The 24,560-nt window shown below is 40.8% G+C and overlaps 1 protein-coding gene across 15 annotated transcripts in view; it reads left to right on the top strand.

Annotated features, from left to right (window-relative positions):
• Positions 1-24,560, top strand: part of agfg1a (ArfGAP with FG repeats 1a) — a 53,935-nt gene that overhangs the window by 23,009 nt on the left and 6,366 nt on the right. For 2 of the 15 annotated variants that reach the window (XM_048982384.1, XM_048982381.1), the window contains exons 3-11: positions 5,207-5,322; positions 5,415-5,577; positions 9,003-9,168; positions 9,850-9,960; positions 12,280-12,489; positions 13,149-13,326; positions 13,499-13,578; positions 13,751-13,864; positions 14,336-14,383. In XM_048982384.1, the coding sequence (XP_048838341.1) occupies positions 5,207-5,322; positions 5,415-5,577; positions 9,003-9,168; positions 9,850-9,960; positions 12,280-12,489; positions 13,149-13,326; positions 13,499-13,578; positions 13,751-13,864; positions 14,336-14,383 (1,186 nt within the window). Of the gene's footprint in view, positions 1-5,206; positions 5,323-5,414; positions 5,578-9,002; positions 9,169-9,849; positions 9,961-10,729; positions 10,802-12,279; positions 12,490-13,148; positions 13,327-13,498; positions 13,579-13,750; positions 13,865-14,335; positions 14,384-24,560 lie in introns of all 15 variants that reach the window. The other 13 variants (XM_048982394.1, XM_048982396.1, XM_048982385.1 and 10 more) reach the window with 13 other exon arrangements.

Genomic DNA, 24,560 nt, shown 5'->3' with positions numbered 1-24,560 from the left:
CTGCCAGGCCTGGCCGGCTTCCTCCCCCACCAGCGGAGCCAACCCACCACCAGGTAGTGATCAGTTGACAGCTCCGCCCCTCTCTTCACCCGAGTGTCCAAGACATGCGGCCGCAAGTCCGATGACACGACTACAAAGTCGATCATCGAACTGCGGCCTAGGGTGTCCTGGTGCCAAGTGCACATATGGACACCCTTATGCCTGAACATGGTGTTCATTATGGACAATCCGTGACGAGCACAGAAGTCCAATAACAAAACACCGCTCGGGTTCAGATCGGGGGGGGGGGGGGGGCGTTCCTCCCAATCACGCCCCTCCAGGTCTCGCTGTCGTTGCCCACGTGAGCATTGAAGTCCCCCAGCAGAACAAGAGAGTCCCCAGGAGTAGCGCTCTCCAACACCCCTTCCAAGGACTCCAAAAAGGGTGGTTATTCTGAACTGCCGTTTGGCGCATAAGCGCAAACAACAGTCAGAACCCGTCCCCCCACCCGAAGGTGAAGGGAGGCTACCCTCTTGTCTACTGCGGTAAACCCCAATGTACAGGCACCCAGCCTGGGGGCAATAAGTATGCCCACACCCGCTCGGCGCCTCTCCCCGCGGGCAACTCCAGAGTGGAAAAGGGTCCAACCCCCCTCGAGGAGACTGGTTCCAGTGCCCAAGCCGTGCGTTGAGGTGAGCCCGACTATATCTAGCTGGAATTTCACAACCTCACGCACCAGCTCAGGCTCCTTCCCCATCAGAAAGGTGATATTCCATGTCCCTAGAGCTAGCTTCTGTAGCCGAGGATCGGACCGCCAAGGTCCCTGCCTTTGGCTGCCGCCCAGATCCCATTGCACCCGACCCCTATGGCCCCTCCCATGGGTGGTGAGCCCATGGCCCCATGGGTGTGGGCCTGGCCACCAGGCGCTCGCCATCGAGCCCCACCCCCAGGCCTGGCTCCAGGAGGGGGCCCCGGTGACCCGCATCCGGGCAAGGGAAATCGTGTGTCCATGCTTTGCTTCTTCTGAAATCATGAAATCTTCTGACTGAAATCATTTTGCTTAATTTACTTTCTACCATTCCTTCACGTCAAAATAATCACACTTAAAACAAGTTATCCCTGTCACTTAACCCCATCGTCTTGCACAATAATGATACATATTAACCATATAATATTGTTCCCCCCATGTCGTCATGGGGTTTCCTCCGGGTACTCCAGTTCAGACAGTCCAAAAACATGCTGAGGCTAATTGGACTTGCTAAATTACCCATAGGTACGCATGTGTGAGTGAATGGTGTGTGAGTGTGCCCTGCGATGGGCTGGCCCCCCATCCTGGGTTGTTCCTTGCCTCGTGCCCATTGCTTCCAGGATAGGCTCCGGACCCCCCGCAAACCAGTTGGATAAGCGGTTTGGAAAATGGATGGGTGAACATAGTGTATTTTGAGTAGGGCTAACAAGTATTTGATTGATTTTGAAATATTAAAGAGTTGCAAATTGACTCTGTCTCAAAAGAGTCTGTCAAATAACTAATGGCAATACCAGCAATTACGTCAACAGACAGAAAGCAGTGCTGCCAAATCATGTTCTTTTGCTCAATATTGTCTCTATGAAATACAAAATATTTCCATACAGCAGATGACGAACTTCTTTTTGTGACAAGTTCTTGTTTGGTCTTCTTTTCACTCATATTTACTTAGTATGTCACAAATGCACCCCACAGTTTATGACTGAGTCAAGTGGCAAGGATGAGAATAATTGATTGTCTTAGAAAGTGCATGCAGAGCTCATGAAAAAATTATTTTTTTTTGTCACACAGTATACTCAGTAACTTTGTAAAGGAACCATTGCTGAAATGGCAAAGCTTGCAAAATTTTGTTTATGACTAACCAAAAATGCTTTAGCGCAACATATTGATGGTTTGAACCCAGCAGACTATTGTGTTCTTGTGATGTGACAGTTGCATGTACATGAAATGCCATGTGAATAATCACATCACACGTCGTGCAAGCCTGTCAGGATGGCACAGTGGCACAGCAGGTAGTACTGTCGCTGCACATCGCTGCTTTTTGGGTTTGGAGTTTGCATGTTCATCCCGTGTGGGCACGGCTTTTTGGCATGTCAATGACAATTTATGGCAGTCTCCAGTTTCCTTCCGCTGTCCAGAAACATGCAACTTAAATGAATTTAAGTGCCTTAAACTGACCATATATGCGACCCTGCAATGGTTGGTTGGCTCCTGCCAATGTGCCAAATGTATTGTAATATTATATCATATGTTATAAATGATTATTTGAAAGGTCCGATTATTTGATGACTGATATTATTGATAGTGACAGCCATATACGGTACATCATACTCATCTAATATTAATTACCATTATATACAATGATGAGCCAAAACATTATTATATAACTTAATTATATGTTTTATATTTTAAATCTTTACTGTCACGGTATTTTAATGATTTCTTGAGAATTAACTGTGAGCACCCCCACATGAAATGAATAAGGTTGATTAGTAAAACAGTGAATGTCAATGTCTGGGATATATTAGGTGGTAAGCTAACATCCTGTATTCACATTCAACATGGTGAATACCAAAGAAATAGGCTGGGATAACGAGTTTATTAACTTTGATACAAATCATTATGGCCAGACGTCTGTGTCACAGCATCTCTGAAACCTCAAGACTTGTAGGGTGCACATGGTCAGCCATGGTGAGTACCTACTGAGAGTGACCCAAGGAGGGAAAAACCATGAATGATCTTTTTAAATACCACCCAGCATCAACCAGTTAGCAACTGTTTCCCAGCTACAGGTGTGTAAGCACAGCAGGCAACGTGGATTTGTTTTGTCAGTGAAAACATGGTGGTAAACTGTGACAACGCTCAGGAGATATTTAATGTTAATACACATTTGATATAGTTTTCATATGCTTGCATATGGTATTAGCTGTTATTTTTATGTTTATGCAAGCGAAATGTGAATGCTGCTAATTTGTATTTGTGATTTTAACATTTTAACATTACCATGCTAATACTGAAAAGCATAATAATTTTGTTCATTATAATTGTAATATTAAATTTCATACTGTTTCTTTAGTGGTGACACATGAAAGAACAAGCACAGATCTGGTGAACTAATTGCATTAAGACAAGTCTCACATAATGCTCCAGGGATCCTGAATAAATAGCCTGAGACTGCGCTCATACTCCAAGCTCCATTCTTAACTGTGTCTGAGTTTAAGTATTTTTGGGAAATGTAAGAATTAGAGTAGGGCTGTCACTATAGATTATATTATTAATTGAGTAATCTAATGATTTTGATGATTAAGCAAATAATATTGTGGTGCAGGACAGGAACCAACCCTGAACGGGGTGCCAGCCCTTTGCACACCCACTGCTTAGATACTTCTAATTCACTTATAGTACTTTTTTTGACAGTGGAAGGAAACCAGAGTATCCTGATGTAAACTGTTCACATATGGAGTAAACATGCAAACCCCACAAACCATAACTTGGCAGTCATGACAACACCTACTGTTCTGCCCTTAATTCTAGATTTGCACGATGTGCATTGTTAACATCAACACAGTGTTTTATGCACATGCAATTGTCACATCAGCACATCAAACCTAGCGAAGCATCTTAAAGACTAACAACGCAGTCTTTGTGAGAAATTTTTCGAGGTCAGTCAAGCTCGCGTTCCAGCAACACTGAACTATTAAACAATTATCAAAAATGTTAACTTGACCAGCGCACACCTTAACATTAGCCGGTTATTTATCCTTTATTTTACCAGGAAGGTTCCATTGAGATACAATATCTCTTCTTCCAGGACGAAGATGGCAACAAATAAGAAAAATAAGACAAAAATTTAATATACATACACAGAGATGATTAATATAAACATAAACTAAAGTATATACAAATACTCAAACTCCAAAAATACATAGAATAAAATTAATTTATATGACGCAATGACACTGTTCTTTAAGCTCAGAGTTTGAGATTTTTAAACACATTCAGAGAAGGCAAGTCTAAATTCAATATATTTTGTAATATATTAAACTCATGTGGTGCATAAGAACAAAAGGCAAGTTTAACTGATGAGCGAGTTCTGTATGTGTTAGTGTAGAATGTCAGCAAACTACATATGTACTGAGGTCATTTGCCCATTAAAGTCTTTGCAATAATAACCAGGCAATGCATTTTCCTTCTAAGAAATGGAAATCTATAAGCAGTTAGCCAACAAACAAGTTAGTCGTCTGTTATGATTAAGGTAGTGTGTGGCCAGGTGTGAATGGCTCATGCATACACATGAGAGCTCCTACATATTCAATGGAAGGAGACCAGAAATGGTGACATGAGTTAGGTTTTTCTTATTTATTTAACTGAATGTAGCAATGGCAGCATTTGGTCATGTTCATGTAGCCAAGATTTTGGTGATCAGATATCTGGGATCAAAACAAGCGGCCACCATTGCTTACTATCTTCTTTTACGATGTTTCTGCAAGTGTTCCAAACTGCATTTTGCAATGCCTGTACTTTGATGTCAAATTACAAACTTAACCTAAATCTGATATATTTACAAAGTACATTGAAATTAAGATGAGTCTAATGCCAAAGCAAATATATAAGAAATAATTTATTTGCCATGAATTAAGTTCATGATATTGAATGAAATGTGTGACATTGCCTCAGTGAAAGTATGTTCCCTACCCCTAGTCCTCAGAGGGTTAAAGCAATGAGCACTGGCTAAGGCCACCATAGTTAAAATGAATCCACACATTTTATCAAAACTGAATACAATGGATTAAATTATAACATTGAATCATAACTGCCCGTCAGCAATTGGACATCATAATATTTTTACTTTACATGCTGAAATGTGTTTCTGTTGGATTCAGAGCATTTTGCGAAATGGTGAACTCTGAACCCAAATTTAGATACCCTGTGTCTTTCAAGAGATTCTAGGAGTCTCAGCTGTCTAATCTATGTTTTCTTAAACACTTCAGACTGCTGTTCAGATGGGTTCTAGGTGTTTGTGCCCTAACCCTACCCTTTTCTATGATTGACACTTTGCCCTTTTGGCCATCTCAGGTGAAAGAGACTTTCTGTTTAAAGTTTATTTTATTTTTTTGTCCAGATAGTAATCAATAAGGTATTTTTATTATTTTGGTTACAAATATTACTTTTCCCCATCATCTGGTTCCCATTCTCTTATAGGTGTGCAAACAAATATGGCTAGGCCTTTATGATGACAGGACCTCTGCCGTTCCAGACTTCCGTGAACCACAAAAAGTAAAAGAATTTCTTCAAGAAAAGTATGAGAAGAAAAGATGGTAAGCTGTACTGTGTGCGTTGTGTATATCCATCTCTACCTGTTGGTTTGTCTCCTATTGCCTCATCTGTCATTTCCTCTCAAACTTTGCAGGTTTGTTCCCCCAGAGCAGGCCAAGGTCGTGGCCTCTGTCCATGCCTCCATCTCAGGATCTTCAGCTAGCAGCACCAGCAGCACCCCTGAGGTTCGACCCCTCAAGTCACTGCTTGGGGAATCTGCCCCCACACTGCACCTCAACAAAACTACACCTAGTCAGGTGAGCATTTCTTTCCCAGGTGAACAGTATGGTGTACTATTCTTTAAAATATAAGATTTGTTGATCCTTGATTTTGCAAAAATTCCAATTGTGTCCTGTGTGTACATGCGGAAATGATTTGCAGGGTCATCTTGTGTGATTATAACAGAATTGAATAATGTAACTTTGAAGCAACAGACATTACATTGCATTAGGGCTGCACAATTCTAAAAGAAAGTGAATCATGATTATTTTTTTTTGCTTATAATTGAGACCGCGATTCTCTAACATTTTTTACAATTTCAAATTTAAAAACTTATTGTACTAATTAAACTGCAAAAGGAAACACAACAAAATGTGATTGTGCCAAATATATAATTAATCCAAGACCAGCATATCAACTTCTGACAGCAGAAAGGAAATGCTCAATTGGCCATTCTATTAGGGTAACTTAAACAGTAGGGCTGGGCGATATATGGATTATATATGGTACATGCGCAATAATCACCAGGGCTTCAGATCAAAGGAGAAGCATTTGGCCGGATGCTAGCTTTCTATACTATACGGGCATTTATTTATGCCCCAATATTTGGTAAGCAGCTAAAATATTAGAGGCATTTTATGATGCCCAAAAGTTAGCAAATTCAATATATCCTTATGTTTAATAAACATGTCAGACTTTAAACTGAAAAAAGTACCGCCATACCACCAACATCTTTTTATCTTTTTTATCCGCAAGATCTCCTCTTTTAAAAGATATCGTGGAGCTGAGCTTTTCCGTTCTTCACTAACACTTCAGTGCAAATCACACTAAGGTATTCCAAACATAGTATTCCAATACAACATAATGTGGTGTGCTCCGATAACCAAATTTAATAAAGATTACTTTATTACTTATACTTATAAAGTTTTGGGTGTCACAAAACGCATATCATTAATATTTTAGCTGTACTACTAATCTGCTTACCAAATATAATATATAAATAAATGCCCATATAATATTGAAAAGCTGGCATCCAGCCAAATGCTTCTCCTTTGAACTGAAGCCCTGGTGTTCATACAAAAGCAGCAAAGGTACACTTTAAACTGATTTTTAAACGTATACAGTAAGCCCTCGTACATTTGCATTTCGTGATTCACGAATTCACAGATCAGCGAAAATTTCACTGGAAGCAAACTTATTTGCATCTGCGATTTTGTCGCAAATCTGCAAAATACTTGAAAAACCGTACAGAAGTGTTTGTTTAATTTTTATAGTAATTTATAAGTTTTCATGCTTTTAAGTGTAAAATTGGTAAGAAAACTTTAGTTAATAAAGATGCTACTGTGTTTTTGGGGAAAGTTCAAGACTTAAAATATATATCAGTTAAAAATTCCCTTAAACGTGGCTTTCTTATGGAAATGTTCCTTTTTTATGTTCATACTGTACCTTTACAAGATGCAAATCCCATTAACAAAGTTTGTTTCCTTTTGGAACCCCCTCATCTACCTCGTATGGAATCCCCGTGTGATCAACACTGTTTCAAGTTGCTGCCATTAATCCTGTGTATTTAAGTCTGTGTTTAAGTATGTTTCCTGAGTCCGGTCATTAACGTCATTTTGATTTTGCTGCCTCTTCTGTTGTCCTGCTTGTCTTTACCTTTTGATTAAACCCCGTGTTCCCTGATTCTTTGCATCCTGTCCCTGCTTCCCCGGTCGGTGCCCCAGCAATACGTGACAGGAATGCTAATGGTTGCATAAATATTAGAAAATAGTTAATTTACTATTTTGTAATAGTAAATACACATTAACATAAATTCAACGTACAGCAATGATAAATTTCTTTAAAGGTGCTAATGTTTACGTGCACAGCAAATGCATCCCGGGTTTCCCTCTTGAGACACGTTTGCCATGAACACTGAAATGGTTGGTTTTTAAAGGTAATGTATTAAGCTAACTTTTAAATTAAATTGAAGTGTTTTGGGAACATATTTCGGGTTAAAACTATAGAAATAAGCACGTATTACCATTTTTAGTGAGTCTACCAAACATTCGCGAATCCTCCTCATTTGCGACAGGTTCTGGAACATAACCTCGCAAATATCTGAGGTCTTACTGTAGTAGATAATCTTGAAAAGGAATAGAGTATAACCTTGGCCCTCGAATGCCTCTTAACTTGACCAATTTGGACATGGAATGGGTCTGTTGAATTTTTTTCAACTTGTTCCTTGACCTAAATCTTGGAACTCGATCATTCCTGCTAAAACTTGCATGGGTCGAGATGCTTTCAACTCTACCAATTCGGACCTCGAACGGGAAGGTTGAGAAAAATCTAACCTCAACTTGACTGAACACTAGGAACACGACAAAATGAAGTGAACCCACTAAAACTTGTACAGATCGAGACATGTCTCGATGGGCTGACACAAAGGCAAGCGAACCTACTAGGATGATTACGTCCATGAATTGCTTTCAGTCTCACAGTACCTCTCGACCGAGTTCAACGTGCGAAAGCTGTGTTCCTGTGTTCAGTATGAAGTTTTTTGTGCTTTATATAAACTACATTACATTTAGTGATGGCCCCTAAAAAGTGAGCAGTGATTGTAGCAAACTGAAGAGGAAAGGACTTGAAGATAGTGCACTTCTTTCTGCACTCACTTTACTCTGTAATTTATTTCATGTTTATCACTTTTGTATCTGTGGTTTTTTATGCGCTTATATTGATTGTTAAACATTTTTGTCATTAGTTGACTAGGTAGATGATACATTTTAAATATGTAGTTATTTGGGGGTCTAGAACGGATTGAATTCATTTACATAATTTATTTTGGGGAAATTCGAGTTGGAACTCCACCAAATCAACAACCAAATTAGCTGTCTGGGATGAATTAAGTTTGTGTTCCAAGGTACCACTGTAATTATTTAAATTGCAAGTTTTTTTCCTATGACAGAGTAAAAATGTTTTGGCGAAACCTAAACTCCCCACATTATAATGTCTGTACCATAACAATTTTTTTTTTAGCCAACTGGTGAAGTAAAAATTGCATGTACACAGCATGCAGTGTTGGTATTAATATCACACATCGTCCAGCCTTATAATATACTACAGCTATGTTTTCGAATTCAGCACAAAATATCTTGGCTTTCGCTTTGATGTCATTTAGTGCCGGTACCAGTTTTTACGTTAGTGGAAACTCAACTCTTGAAGTACCGTAATTTAGGTACTTGAAGTATCAAAAGTAAGGTACCTGGTGTGGTGGAAAATTGCCCTTTAAAGAGAATACAGAATTATGGGACACTTGAGCTGATGTAATACAATGCAGAAGAACCATTGTATTTTAGAAATGAGATTGCATAGAAGTGTGAATCAAGATCGCTGTTTTTTTTTACAAATAATTGTGCAGCTCTACATTGCATCCCTGTTATGTAACAGGAGTTTTGTTAAGTTTTTCTCTTTTTACTCTCAGTCCCCAGTGGTGAGCCGTGCACAGGCACAACAGATGGGTCAGCAGTTCCAGGAGAAGAAGTTTGACCTCCTCAGTGACCTGGGCGGTGACATCTTTGCTGCCTCGACTTCTCAGACTGCAGGCTCTGCCAACTTCGCAAACTTTGCACATTTCAACAGCCACCCAGGTAAGAAGAGCATAGCTGGGGCGTAATCTGGAACGGACTGCTGCCCTGTTAGGATACTCTGTGCCTTGATGTCAAGGTACTCCCCATCTTCTTCATGTGCCTCTCATGTGTATCTAAGTACCACAGTGCTGTAAATGTTAGCTCCTGTTAGACCAAGTACAGCTCAAATAATGCTTATGAGTGTTCATAAGATTCTAGTTTGTACATTAAAACACGTGTATATATTCAAACCAATGTTATAGAGAAAAGGGAGTCTGCATACTATATCACTGTATCATATTGTGCTTATATTTTTATGTATATCCAAGCTATTACAAATGCAGTTAAGAATCACTTTTTCATGATTACTCAGTAATGATATTAAAAAGCTAATGAAAATATGGTATGGATAGACATTCAGAGATGCACAGCTCCCACACGAGTTCTGGATTTAAGATGGCAAAGACTGGCTTTTTCCCATCCAAATTTCACATGAATTATGGGTCAAGAGGTTTGTTCTTTAGTCCTGTTTATGGGCCCAGGAGAGTGAACAGCTGTCACAATGAGGAGACCCTAGGCCAAACCACTGCATGCTTTTTACATCTTATGTGCCCTCTCGCTCCTTTTTGGCTCATGTTTGAGTTTACCATTCCTATGTTGGCATAACCATCAATTTTCTGTTTGTTTCCCTATGACCTGCAGCTCAGAGTACTGTTAATGCAGACTTTGCAAACTTTGATGCGTTTGGACAGGCTGGTGCAACGGCTCAATTCCCATCAGCACCACAGGCTGCTTTTCAGCCCTCACATACAGGTAGCGCCCCCATGCAGCCCTCTCTTCACTTACACTCACCTATGTGTACACTCGTGCACATACATGCACATACACCACATTTTAGATGATTCAGTATATGCATGTACTCAGAGATGAGGTCATTCTTGACGGTTATCTTTTTGTGTACACACAGACACACACGCACATATTTTCTTTAACACTAGGAATTATACATGCCAGCAGCTTACTCCCCTTTTTTCCAGCAGTATATGGCCTACTGATTTTTGTCTTGATTCATTTGTTTGTTTGTTTTTCCATAAATGATTACTTGTTCTTTTGGGAAGAACCCCTATCTCACGTTTATTTTTATTGTCTCAGAAACCTGTGGGTTTTTACTGACCATTTTGTCAGACTATTCCCTGTTTTTCTCTGTTTTCATCTTTTACAGTTTGTCTGAAACTGTTGCACTGCTTGCTTTCACACTCCATGAAAGTTTTCTTTTGTGTTTAGTAAAGGTTGTTCACACCAAAAAAGTCTATTTTATCAGACTGCATTTCCTTTTCACCGAAGTATGTATATGTTTTGTCTGATATTATGACCACAGCAAATGATTGTGGATCGACCGGATGTTCTGTATTGGTGCTGAACAGCTCTTTTGTTGTTTTGGCAGGTGGTGTAACCACTGCCTGGCCTGTGCTTTTGGTTCCCGTTTGCTCTGTTTCTTTAAATTTACTTCACGATTTTGTTTGTTTTTTTTCTGCTTTCCTTTCTGTTCTGTCACTTTCCTGTCCCTCCTGTTGGCTGCCAGTTTTCACTGCTCTCTCATCCAGCCGTAGTGTGGGTGAGTTTACCACTGTTCTGCTACCCCTGACCTCACACAGTAAGTCTGCTGGGCCTCTTGCAGCTCTCAGTCTTGTCTGTTTCCATTACTGCCTCTTTGCTCGTCCACTTTGTCTTTCTGTATCTAATACTGTACCACCTTTATCTAACTGGAAGCTGTTGATGAAGAAAGCTAAGGGCCATAATCACAAATTAAATTTTACCAAAGAAATACAGGGTCTAGGACATGTTTCAGTCACATATCTTTATTACCAATGGACTGGTCAGTATATAATACCTTTGTGTGTGTATGTATGTGAGTGCTTTTGATTTTACATGCTATAAATAAATGTTTCCCATTTATCTTTGAACTGCAGAGTATTTGAAGATGTCTAAAAACATTGACAATTGTTTTTACAATTAACAGTGGCAATTTTGTGTTTCATGAGATAGGCACACCCTATTCAGGGTGTGCCCTGCTTCAAGACCTTTGTTTTTTGGGTTAGGCCCCAGGCTCATTGTGACCATGTATTAAGTTGCATAAAAGATGAATGGGTGAAATATGTTGGATAGTTTTCAGTAATAAGCTAATATTATCCAAGTATATTTTCTTCCTAATCTCCCAAGAGGTCCATAGTTGTCATTAAGCTGTATGGGTTCTAATTTAAAAAAATAGTGTGTCACTTTCTAATTTCTAATTAGAATTTTTTATTGTGTATGAGACATACCAAGAGCATGCGATGACAGCAGATTTCTCCACCTAACAGTTCCTTGATTGTCCTGACTCCAGCATAGCTGTATGGTATGCCACAGCCCTACCATTCTCTGAATATCATACAGTTGGTCCTCAATGTGCTGCCACTAGGGTTTGAACTTTGTGTGGTGTGGACTGCAGCCAGGAGAGGGCTGTTATCACCAACCCAGTTCTATACTTTTCTGAAATGAAATGCAAAGTGACGTTACTTGGCCTATATTATGTCACCTTTCTTTATAATTGAGCTAGGCCTTTTCCCAAGCCTAGCTGGGACCCTCCTGTTTCATAGTTATGAAACAGCACAGCTGAGCCTCTGCATTTATCTGCATCTATTATTCAGTTCAGTTTAACATGGTATGACCTATGACCTGGTACATACAATATACAACATTTTCTCAGCTACTGATTTGTGTAAGACCCAGTGCTTACAGTAATTCAACCAAGGTTTGTACTTAGTAAGATGCCACCTACATGTGTACAGCACAACTGTAATTCATCATGACTTCTGTAGCCTTCTGTAACACAGATTTGTATTTAAAAATGGGTGTTGCAGCGTTGCACTATATTTATTTTGGAAGTGCCCATGGTAGTGCTCAGTGTCAAGGTACAGTTGTTCACAGCTGCTCCACGGTGGCGTTTGTGTTGGTATCCGGCGCAGTGTTGTGGCACTTTTGAATGCTGTGTATGTGAAGGAGCGCTGTAAGAAGTGGACAGACACAGTGCATGGAAGCCTTGCAGCCTCAAGCTCTCTCTTGATATCTGTGTCATTTTTCTCCTCCATACAGGTAGCAGCTCTGGATTAGCTAATGCCAGTTTTGCAAATTTTGACAACTTCCCCAAATCCTGTAGCGCTGACTTTGGATCCTTCAGTTCCTCCCAGAGTAACTCCGCAGGAGGCCCCAAAGCGGCTGTAGACAGCACTAGCGTCCCAGCTGATAGATACGCAGCTCTGGCTGACCTGGATAACATCTTTAGCTCTGCCAAACCTGAGCAAGGTAACTTTTTTTGCAGCCCTTCCTGTTTTGCAGAATTAAAGATGTCCACCCTGCATGGGTTTATCCTGATGCCAAAAGGCAGAGTAGAGAAGCCACAGTGGCCTTCTGCCTGAAATATATCTGACCACAATCAGAGTGCGCTCCTTGGCTTTATTATTTTGTGAGTTTAGAAGGTTTTGAGTGGGGAGAGGGTAGGAGAATTGATAGGTCATGTCATTCATTCTAAAACTAAAGCACTTCTGTAGGCTTTTTTGAGCCCACTTCTGCATAACTGTCCCCACAGGAAGTTTCTGTTGCCACAATTCATCTTTACATAAACAGAGTCTTAATTGTTGCACAGCAGACACTGCCGGCAATGTCTACTTGGGCTGTGTTTGTACCTGTGATAAAAGAGCACCGTGTTTGTCAGGAGGGACGTGCTGTTCGATACTAATTTGACCGTGTCGTGTTAGTTGTAGATCCTCTTGGCAGCACATTTGTGTTTAACTGGAATCTTCTGTAGTGATTCACTAGGTTCCTGCTGTCAGGGTTGGGTCCAGGTGCACGGTTTTCGTTGTGTTAAGGTGTTTGTCAGAGAATGTGTAAAGTCGCCGCTGCCGTCTGTATAGGGCGAGAAGGCTGATGCTCTGACCCGCTCTCTGTGTCCTGTCTTGCACCAGGAGGTAGTATACTTAGTGGGATAAGTTCTGCCCCGGCTTCAGCAGGAGTAGTGCCACCTCAGTCCCAATCTGCTGGGGGTGGAGGCGACCGCTATGCTGCCTTGGCTGAGCTAGACAATGTCTTCAGTTCTTCTGCCCCAACTAGTAGTGTGTACAGCACAAGCAGCTCTGCCCCAGGGTAAGTCAGAGGTTGGATCTCTTACACATAACTGCCCTGTGATGTGAGAAAAACATATATCAAAACAGTGTGCTGTTCTCAGTTATACCCCCTCCCCCTGCCAGTTCCTGCTGTGTCTGAACTGCTGGTCTGTTTGTCTGAAAAACAGTCACTGTGCTCTCCTCTTCCTCAGCAGTGTCTTTGGTGCTGTGACAGGGGTTACTCCAGCCCAGGTACAGCAGGTGATCCCCAGTATGCCCCAGGGTTTTGGAGGTGAGTAAATGCCTCCTTTTATTTTTGCCTTTTTCTTTGGATTAGTAGATGGAAGGCAGGTGTACTGAAGTTATTTGACATCTACATAACTGCGCTAATAATTACATGCAAATTTTTTTCTTCTATAGTTTACTTTCAAAACTGATCACTGCTTTTCTTGTATTGTTTTTAGCAGCTCCATCAACAAATCCCTTTGTTGCTGCTCCGGTTGCCCCAGCAACCGCCCCAACCAATCCGTTCCAGACCAATGGCAGAGCAGCAGCTGTGGCAGCCACAGGTGGAGTCGGTGGGAATGAGTGTTTGGTTGAGGGGGTTGTGTGGGGTGTGATGGGATAGTAGGAGCTTGTGACATTGAAGCACTACTTAACTATGGAACCATATTGGTGCAAATATCAAGAAACAGCTTTTAGTTCATTTTTGCCTATATCCATTAATATTAGCAGGCCGAATTGAAAGCCAATGCTTTCATCTTGAAACTCTTCACAACTGCGTTGCTGTGTTTCCCATAAACTCTGTGGTATAGGGTAAAGTAATTTAAAGTGAAACAAATTCTGAATTTTACACAATTATGATGATATAATATTCTGTCTGCTGATGGTACTTATTTTCACAAGGAAGTATCAGAAAAGTGGTTGCCTTCTAAAATTGACCCTAATTAATGACCGGTCACAGTGTGTCAGTGTGTGTGCTTGAAAAGTAGAGGAAGTCTGTCTTAGACTGACAGTTCTATCTGGTTGTTCTCGTCATGCTGGACAAGGCTTGTTTGGAACCCTGCACGGGCAGGCCTTCCCTCAGGCACATTTTGGTAGGTTACTCCTTGGCCCCATCTTTTTCCTGTTTTTGCCTCTTTGTGGCTTGGTGTCGCACTGCTTCTTGAACTCATTTTGACCTCTCATTTCCTTTATTGCAAACGATGTGTGTTTTGACTTCTGAACCCGGTACAGCTACCTTGAGCATGGATGTTCTTTTCAAGCACTTGTTTCAATGCACTGTTTATTTAAGGTTGAGAATAAGATAAGAATTTGGGTTATTGCAAGGTGTTATAGTTGAGTAAAGGTTAACAGTAATATTTCAAATGCTGAGCCCCTGTTTGAGTCGACACTTCTGCTAAATAATAGTAGTGAGGCTACATTAATAAGAGCTTCATAGATATTCTCCTTCAGTGGTGGATTTAACTTATCATTGAACAAAAAAATGAGGCAAAAGTAAATATAAAAATATCTGTTTAAACAAAATTTAGGCTGTGGAGCAGTGTAACAGTAATGATCTTATAATAGTATAAGTTACTTATTGTTGAGTAAAATTTACTTATTGTTACTTATTGTGGTGAGCAGCTTGCACAGATACAGAACATCAGGCAGGAAACGGGTATAATTAAAATCAACAAATGATTTAAAAAGAATTTCATATTAAATTCATTTATACTGCAAGCCCAGCCTCTCTGTGCACTTCAGTACTCCCATGCTCACGAGCAGCTGTCCCTGAAAGAAGACGACCACATCCTCACTCCTTGTGACTGTGCTTATATTCCACTGGGGGAGAGTCGTAGATCTATTAGGCAGTAAGGCTTGATAATTATTCTATTGCTACTCTGTCACCGTTAAAAACAACTTGGATATAAAGCAATAAAAAATTGCACTCTGACAAGGAAATTATTACGTGCTTGCAAGACATGGGGTAGTAGTGTTTCCTTTACATTTAAAAAATGTTGCTTTATTTTCTTCTACTTTTTAGTGTTCCAGTTGTGGTCGTATGCTTCTTGTGATCATGATGCCAGTGTAGATGGTGCATCTTTGTGCTGCCTGTTTTTCATAAGTTTAGCAATGCCCTGTAATCTACTAAAACATTACTGGTGCAGCAGTGTTGTTGAGACAAGGTAATAGTAAACTGATTAAGTAGGTGTACTGTCGCTGGTACAGCATTCTTGTGGGTACAGGTACTACATCTACTCACTGTAGAGCAATACCAGTGCCCTAGAAACTGCTCCACTGGGACTGCAGGGACTATGTGGGCCACTTCCACCCTACAGGCTCAGGCTCACAAGGGTTCTTCTTTTATTTGTCACTTATGGACCTCTGTCTGTTTTGTTTTACCAGCGTTTTACTGTTTTAAACTACTGCTAATGTAGTATGTGCCCTTTATCCATTAACACATTGAAGGCCTAAAGAATAGGCTGTGTCTGGCTGTTTGTCTGTATGTTTGTTTATATTTTAATATTTTCTTTCCCTGATATTAACTGTGTGTCATGTTATGTAAGACCCATTTGTGTTACTGAGTACACTGGCTTTAGTGTTTGTGAGAAATGCAGATATTGATATACTACAGGTATAGTACATGCTGCTTTCTGTCTGTTTTGTTTTGTTTTGTAATATTTTATATGTGTGGTTGTTGTGGATATTAGTTGCATGGTACTGCGTAAGATGTATATTCTGTTCCACTAATATTTTAACAGTAAGATTTTTATTTCTGTTCTAGCCCTGTGGATCTGAATTGATTAGGGTCCTTAGGGTAGTCTGTTTTTCGCTTACACATCAGGTGAAGAGTTTTGAAATTGCAGTTTATCACACTGATGTTATTTGCAATGAAGAAGTCATAGAAACCACCAACCTCACAAGAGTCCAGTGATCAAAATACATTGTCATTCTTTATCCACGAAACAAGCTAAATAGGGCAAATTGGGCATATTGCAAAAATTACTACTGTATGTAATGTCCCATTTACACATTGCACTTGAGGGACAAAGTCTGGGGGGGGGGTAATAAGGGTAAAAAAATAGGTCATTATGGACAAACAGAAGTTTTTATTTTATTCCAATTAAATTCTAAGTAATTCAACATGAGAGGGACAAAGTAATGTGGGGTAAAATACTTTTTGTTTGCATGTTGTTTACAAATGCAGCACTTAAAAAGCACACATAAAAATACAGAGACTTTACTGCGACTTTTTTTTGGCAAATAAATTACCACACAATAATTTAAACTATTTTGCAATAAATCAGGTAGTAAATTCACACTGAACCATGTGAGGAGAGCTGTAAATTGATATTTTCATCAGGTGTATTAACATGGTTGCAGTGCAGCTAATTGTAACTCTGAAGCTGTGGATATCCAGAACAACTTAATATGTAACATTACCTTGCATCAATAGTAATTGATAAACTCATCAGTGAAATGGGAACGTTAGCCTCAGTAGCTGTTAAGGTACCTTCGATCATAATTATTAATTATGTTAAACATTAACAGATAATGCTGGGCACTTATAAAAACAAAATTATATTTAGTTTATTAATGACAGCTAAAAAACATCTGTTATTTTATCAACATACCGCATAAAGTGCTAGGTAAGCAATGGAAATGAACGTGATTCTATGTTGTGAATGTCAATGTTTGGAACTACAGACGCTCCTCTACTTATGAACGAGATATGTTCCAAACGGCCGTTCGTAACTTGAAATGTTCGTAAGTCCTTATTCAACATCATTTTACTGGTATGCGCAAGTACAAAGAACAAGGATGCTGGGAGTACGCACGTTATGCTGCTACATGCAGGGAGTAGCTGCCAGAAGTCATACTAGGCAGAATTGTTGTACAGAAAAAAAGAATTTGATGTTGCAGACAGGAAATGGGAGCCCAATGAACACAATTTGTACAATCGTCTTTCTTTGTATGTCTGAAAGTTCCTAAGTTGAAAGTTCATAAGTAGAGGAGTATCTGTATTCACCATACCCATGACTGGGAAGTTTTTTACAATAGGCCCCTATGGGAGTGTCGCCACTCTGTTTTTTCTACTTCTCCGCTACACAAAATGCAGCATAAGCACACTGTGCAACACTAATAATCATCTTTGTGAAACATCATGATCAGTGAGCAGTCTATAGTTGTGTGGATTAAATGAAACATCGAAGCAAAGAATTTGCATCGAGGATTTGTTTGTCATTTTCAAAGTTGTTCGATGAATCGTTGCAGCCCTAATTTGCTTTTTATTTTACTTTTCGTTGCTCGATAAAATTTCCAGAACCATTGCAAAATGTAGCCAATTGTAATTGTGTTATAGGAAGGCTGCATGTGACACAACAAGCAAATGCCGTCATCCGCTATAACGGTGAATAGTTTCTGGGGCTGCCACTAATGACAATTTTTCTCTGGGTTAATCTACTGACTATTTTACCGATTGGTTGTATAATCTAAACAATTAATTTTCCTCCAGAAAATGAAATAGACAGTTATACTTAAATTTATTTTAACAACAAGAAACTGTATGTCATTGCGGGGCTTTAGATAATGGACCCTTGTTTTCGGCAGAATGCAGACATTTTCGCCCACAATTCTGAAAGAAAATTGGTAGTATGCTTAAAATATTATTGAGATGCGTATTAAGTTAATTTGTATGAATTTGTTGTATTCTTATGCTTAATCTTAAACCTGGAGTGCCCCATGCTACAGTTTTGGTAAATCATGGAAACAATAAACACTGAAGTGGAGTTGAAGAAAAGGACAGCTTGGCAACCACAACCTCTTTTAAAAGAGTATATATCGTGGACAAAGAAGGTAAAAAGATGTTTGTAGTGTAGCACTAATAAAATTTTTTTTGTAAACATATTTTTCATTTTTATTTCAGTTCACAAATTATTTTATTTAGTGTCCCAACTCTCCATAAGCCGAATGCACAGGAACACACACTGGCACCCTCAATCCATATAGAATAAACCCAGATTTTTTTACATTTTCTCAGACACTCAGTGTAAATGGAGGCTGCAGGCAGGCAACTTTATGGCTTTAACAATGAGTGTATTTAGCAGCTACAGGAACAAAAGATATTAAAAGAATTCTCCATATTAATGGTAATTTAATGAACATGAATAGACACAGTAGTTTTGCCTATTCTGGCGGTCCAACATCTGTGTGTTTTCTCTTTATACTTGTACTTTACCACAAATCCCCCGAAATGTTTTGTCCACACTTTTGTCCTGTGATGTTCTGGCACCCAGCCAGAAATAAAGAAATCAATGTTTCGTGACATTTGAAAAATAAATAAATAGCGATTTCCTCCTAACCTGACAGCGGGCTGCTCACAACCATTTTGCTTTCAATGTGTATGAGTCACATCCAGTGATATCCATTTTTCTGTATACTGTTTTATTTTTTTTTCTTTTATAGTGTTATTTCACAGCACCGCTATGCAGTGTACTGAATTGATTGGTATGACAAAAAAAACCCTTCTTGACTTGCTTTCATTTACATGCTCCAAGTACTACACCACTGACAATGCATCAAAATGCATCAAAACACCATTGCCATCCTTCTATACTGTTCCTATGGTATACTACTCATTTGTATCTTGATAGTGCACGCACTGATGTTTTGCAGGGTATAGGCTTAGTTCTGTTGTAGCTGCTGGTTTATGTATGTGGGGTTGTCAAGGGTTTTCCCTTCACGTCTTAGAATGTTTTAGATTATCCACTATATTAGTATTTCTTGGTGTTCCAAGTTGATTTCCATTAGTGAGGTGTTTTATTGTACCTTGTACCAGACAGTTGCTTTTGGTACACAAAATATTTTTGCTGGATACCTGGTTTATTTTTGCAGTTGAAATCGAAATTAGAGAAAAATATATGAGCACGTGATTTTCCTGAAATATCGTTAACCTTCATTGCTCAGAATTTGAAGGACTGTTATACTAGTATGTTTTACAAAATAATCAAGGCACTTCAACAAAAGTCTTTATTTTTTAGAAACATAGTGGTCAGAATTATAGTAACCTTTGTAGCACAAAAAAAGATTATGCCTAAGTTTTTGAAGAGTAACAGCTTTCAATCATTAGTAGGAAGTGTAGAGACCCTCTATTTGAATGACTTCAGCCCATCTACACCCTCAGGAGATCACTAGTTTCTCACACTGCTCTGGTTTGATCTTCTAGTCTGTTCCACAGTTCGGTGACTGTAGTGGGTTCCTTAGCTATAACTTGGTCGTCAAGGATTTTCCAGAGATTCTGTATCGGGTCTGGACTCTGGGCTGGCCATTTCATTATTTCAATGTTGCTAGCTTCAAGAAACTGCTTTAGCTGTTTTGCAGTGTGACAGGAGACATTGGCCTGTATGAAAATTGCAGGCTGATTGGGAGATATTCACAGGGAAGGAACCACATGTTGCTGCAAGAGGTTCTGATAAACATTTGCAGTCACCTTGCTATGCAACTACAAAAGGCCCAACTCCTGCTGCAAAAAACATCCCCCAATCCATGATTATTTCTCCTCCTAATTTAACTAACTTCTTTATGCACAGTCTTTCCCCAGTTTGACACCAAACATAATGTCTCCCATCGGACCCAAATGAATTAAACTTGCTCTCTAAAGTCAATTCTAGACCAGTTCTCTGTCTACACAACATGCTTCTCAGCAATGTTTGTCGCCTTTTGACTCTTTCTGCTGATTAGAGGCTTGGTCACTGCAGAGTGAACTTTCAGTCCAAATTGGCTTAAACGGTGATACACTGTATGCAGAGATAGATCCTTACCCTGTTCAGCACTGAACTGGCAAGCAATTCCAACTGCACTGTTGAACCGATTCAAGCTGCAGTACTTAACCGATTCCCCAAAGTAATTTTTCACATTATTCTGTTCACATTATCCACATCTTCTAACAAAATGTTAGGCCAGCCAGCAGACCAAAATTGGCGACACTTGATTATCCTTGGTAAAATACTGCACAATGAAGTATTTTAAAATAATACTGCTAATAAAAAATATTCTAATCTTTTGGGTTATGTCTTTTAACAGAAGTACGATGCTCCTTTGTCAACCCAATATACCATCAAATGGTTTTATTTTCTGTACCCTCTTATCAGCAGTTTTCAATTTTTAAATGTTCATTCACTCAAGAATTTCCTCAGTTCCGTACATTTAAATCTGAATCCTCCTGTTACCATTTCCTTTTTTTTCTCATCACTATTTAATGCATTGTTACTGTTTTGGCTCACCACCCATTGGAGGGGCCATAGGGATCGGGTACGATGTGATCTGGGCGGCGGCCAAAGGCAGGGACCTTGGTGGTCCGATCCTCGGCTACAGAAGCTAGCTCTAGGGACATGGAATGTCACCTCTCTGATGGGGAAGGAGCCTGAGCTGGTGCGCGAGGTTGTGAAGTTCCGGCTAGATATAGTCGGACTCACCTCGACGCACGGCTTGGGAACCAGTCTCCTTGAGGGGGGGTTGGACCCTTTTCCACTCTGGAGTTGCCCGCGGGGAGAGGCTCCGAGCGGGCGTGGGCATACTTATTGCCCCCAGGCTGGGTGCCTGTACATTGGGGTTTACCACAGTGGACGAGAGGGTAGCCTCCCTTCGCCTTCGGGTGGGGGGACGGGTTCTGACTGTTGTTTGCGCTTATGCGCCAAACAGCAGTTCAGAATACCCACCCTTTTTGGAGTCATTGGAAGGGGTGTTGGAGAGCGCTCCTCCTGGGGACTCTCTTGTTCTGCTGGGGGACTTCAATGCTCACGTGGGCAATGACAGTGAGACCTGGAGGGGCGTGATTAGGAGGAACGCCCCCCCCGATCTGAACCCGAGCGGTGTTTTGTTATTGGACTTCTGTGCTCGTCATGGATTGTCCATAATGAACACCATGTTCAGGCATAAAGGTGTCCATATGTGCACTTGGCACCAGGACACCCTAGGCCGCAGTTCGATGATCGACTTTGTAGTCGTGTTGTCGGACTTGCGGCGGCATGTCTTGGACACTCGGGTGAACAGAGGGGCGGAGCTGTCAACCGATCACTACCTAGTGAGGGTCTGCTGGGAACGTCTGGCGGAATCCCCTGTCAGGGAGAGTTTCAACTCATACCTCCGGCAGAACTTCTCCCATATCCCAGGGGAGGGGGGGACATTGAGTCCGAATGGGCCATGTTCCGTGTCTCCATTGTGAAGGCAGCTGACCGGAGCTGCGGCCGTAAGGTGGTCGGTGCCTGTCGCGGCAGCAATCCCCGAACCCGCTGGTGGACAGCGGTTTTAAGGGATGCCGTCAAGCTGAAGAAGGAGTCCTATCGGGCCTTTTTGGCCTGTGGGACTCCAGACGCAGCTGACAGCTACCGGCAGGCCAAGCGAGATGCAGCTTTGGCGGTTGCTGAGGCAAAAACTCGGATGTGGGAGGAGGTTGGCGAGGCCATGGAGAACGACTTCCGGACGGCTTCGAGGAGATTCTGGTCCACCATCCGGTGGCTCCAGGCGGGAAAGCGGTGCAGCATCAACACTATTTATGGTGGGGATGGTGCGCTGCTGACCTCAACTCGGGACGTCTTGGGTCGGTGGAAGGAGTACTTCGAAGACCTCCTCAATCCCACCGACACGCCTTCCGATATGGAAGCAGAGTGTGGGGACTTGGGGGTGGACTCGCCTATTTCTGGGGCGGAGGTCACTGAGGTGGTCAAAAAGCTCCTCGGTGGCCGGGCCCCGGGGGTGGATGAGATTCGCCCGGAGTTCCTCAAGCCTCTGGATGCTGTGGGGCTGTCCTGGCTGACACGCATCTCCATTGTGCATCGCGTGGACATCGGGGGCAGTGCCTCTGGACTGGCAGACCGGGGTGGTGGTCCCTCTCTTTAGGAAAGGGGACCGGAGGATGTGCTCCAACTATAGGGGGATCACACTCCTCAGCCTCCCTGGTAAGGTCTATTCGGGGGTCCTGGAGAGGAGGGTCCACCGGATTGTCGAACCTTGGATTCAGGAGGAGCAGTGTGGTTTTCGCCCTGGCCGTGGAACAGTGGACCAGCTCTATACTCTCAGCAGGGTTTTGGAGGGTTCATGTGAGTTTGCCCGACCAGTCTACATGTGTTTTGTGGACTTGGAGAGGGCATTCGACCGTGTCCCTCGGGGAGTCCAGTGGGGAGTGCTCCGGGAGTATGGGGTACCGGGCTTCCTTTTAAGGGCGGTTCGGTCCCTGTATGACCGGTGCCAGAGCCTGGTCCGCATGTGCAGCAATAAGTCGGACTTGTTTCCAGTGAGGGTTGGACTCCGTCTGGGCTGCCCTTTGTCACCGATTCTGTTCATAGCTTTAATGGACATATCTCAGTTTAAAACATACTTTGGACTTAAATTGAAATGAGGCTAGTAGCCTCGGAACAATTGGAGCAAAGGTCAGTAGCCTATGGTCCAGTTAAAACTGGGTTATTAATGTAGATTAAGATCTATAATGAAGTGAATTTGTACACTGTAAAATGTATTTTACAATTTTTTTAATATTTCAAATATTTCAATCAAGAGCCGAAAAGACACATTGGCAAACTGTGAGTATACCCATCAGCCTGTTAAACACGTAACTGTAATCACTACCATATTATTTCAAATATCTAATAGTGGTTATTAAACTGATACAGACTTTTTTGCTACTGAAACCAAGCATCGTTCCCTCAGGCCATGTCTGTGCTAATGAATAATTTTTAAAATCACAAGCATAAAAAGGAATATTTTTTATTAGCAATATTATTTTAAAATACTTCATTGTGCAGTATTTTACCACGGATAATCAGTGTCACCAACTTTGGTCTGCTAGGTGGCCTGAGATTTTCATTTCGAGACAAGTCTGCACACACATTTACATGTATGTAATAGTTTTATTCACTTATACATAGTCTGTATGGTTTGCAAACTACCCCAACACCTTTGATGCAGCTATTTTTAGTCTTTTAATGGAATAATATAGGTTTGCTGTAAGATTTCTTGTCTGATTGTGAGATTCAGAAAGTGCAAGTCATACCTGATGTGTGAGTGTTGGTACCCTGGGATAATTTGAAAAAAAGTTTTTCTTAAAATGCCTAATATTGATGAAAAATGTGTCGCTGCCTTCGTACTCATTTTATTAAGCATTGAATATTCACTGTCCTTCATCACAATACCACTGTTTTATATTCAGGCTAGCTACTAATCCCACAAACTGCTTGACTGCCGGTATAATATCTAATGGAGATGCGTGACAGACATTGCGTACATAGCACCAAGTGTTTTTATATTGTGCTTCAGAATATATTTAAATTATGAAATATGCTTTAAAAACTGCCCTTCTGTTCCAGATTGGATAACTTCAAATAGATATAAGCAGTGATTTTGAAAATTAGGAAATTGTAGGTTGTTCTATAATTTTGATCTCCGATTTATATTTGCACTTGGTCTTTTAACCTGTATAATTCTGCTTTAGTATTTTCTGGTTGGCTGAAATGCAAAGCACACTGATACCTTCCCTCAGTGCTGTCTTTGAGTCTACCTTAGGGTGTTGATTGGTACTTGACTATCTTTAAAAAAATTAAGTTCCAACCAAGACCAAGAGTGTTTCTCAATACAGTAAAAGCATAATTCATTCTGGAAACGTGCTTGTAATCCAAAGTACTCGTATAATCAAAGCGAATTTTCCCATTAGAGAGAATGGAAACACAGATGATTCATTCTACAACTGAAAAATACTCATATAAAAATAATTAATACAAAATATAAAGTAAAAATACATAAAACAAATGAACCTGCACTTTACCTTTGAAAAAATCGTGGACGGTTTGAAGGACACGAGAGAGAGGAGAAGGGGGTTATTTTGTAGGACGACTTTCACTATAACTAACGGAATCACTGCTATCGGTTGGCTCACTGGAATCTTTTTCTTTTTGTGCGACTTTAACAAGGAACCAATGACAGCCACTTTTGCCTCCTTTTCGATTTTGCGCAAATGTGGACATTGCATTTTCGTTAAACAGATTCATCACCCTTGTTCAGGTGGTGCTTTTCTACTAAATTTTGACTTTACGAGTGAGGCACACTGACGGAGACCAAGCATGGAAGACAATTATCCACAATCCCGTAGCGAAAGAGAGAAGAACCATCGCCTCAGTTGTGATTACATGGCCTTTGGCAGACAAAGCGTATACGTAATACTCGTCTTTCAAAACACTTGCAAACCAAGTTACTCGCAATCCGAGGTTTTATTGTACCACCAAGAGTGTTTCTCGATACCAG

The sequence above is a fragment of the Brienomyrus brachyistius genome, chromosome 17, assembly GCF_023856365.1.
Source record: "Brienomyrus brachyistius isolate T26 chromosome 17, BBRACH_0.4, whole genome shotgun sequence".
NCBI classification, from domain to species: domain Eukaryota; kingdom Metazoa; phylum Chordata; class Actinopteri; order Osteoglossiformes; family Mormyridae; genus Brienomyrus; species Brienomyrus brachyistius.
Note: the sequence above shows the minus strand (reverse complement) of the source record. Positions and strands in the feature narration are given on the sequence as shown.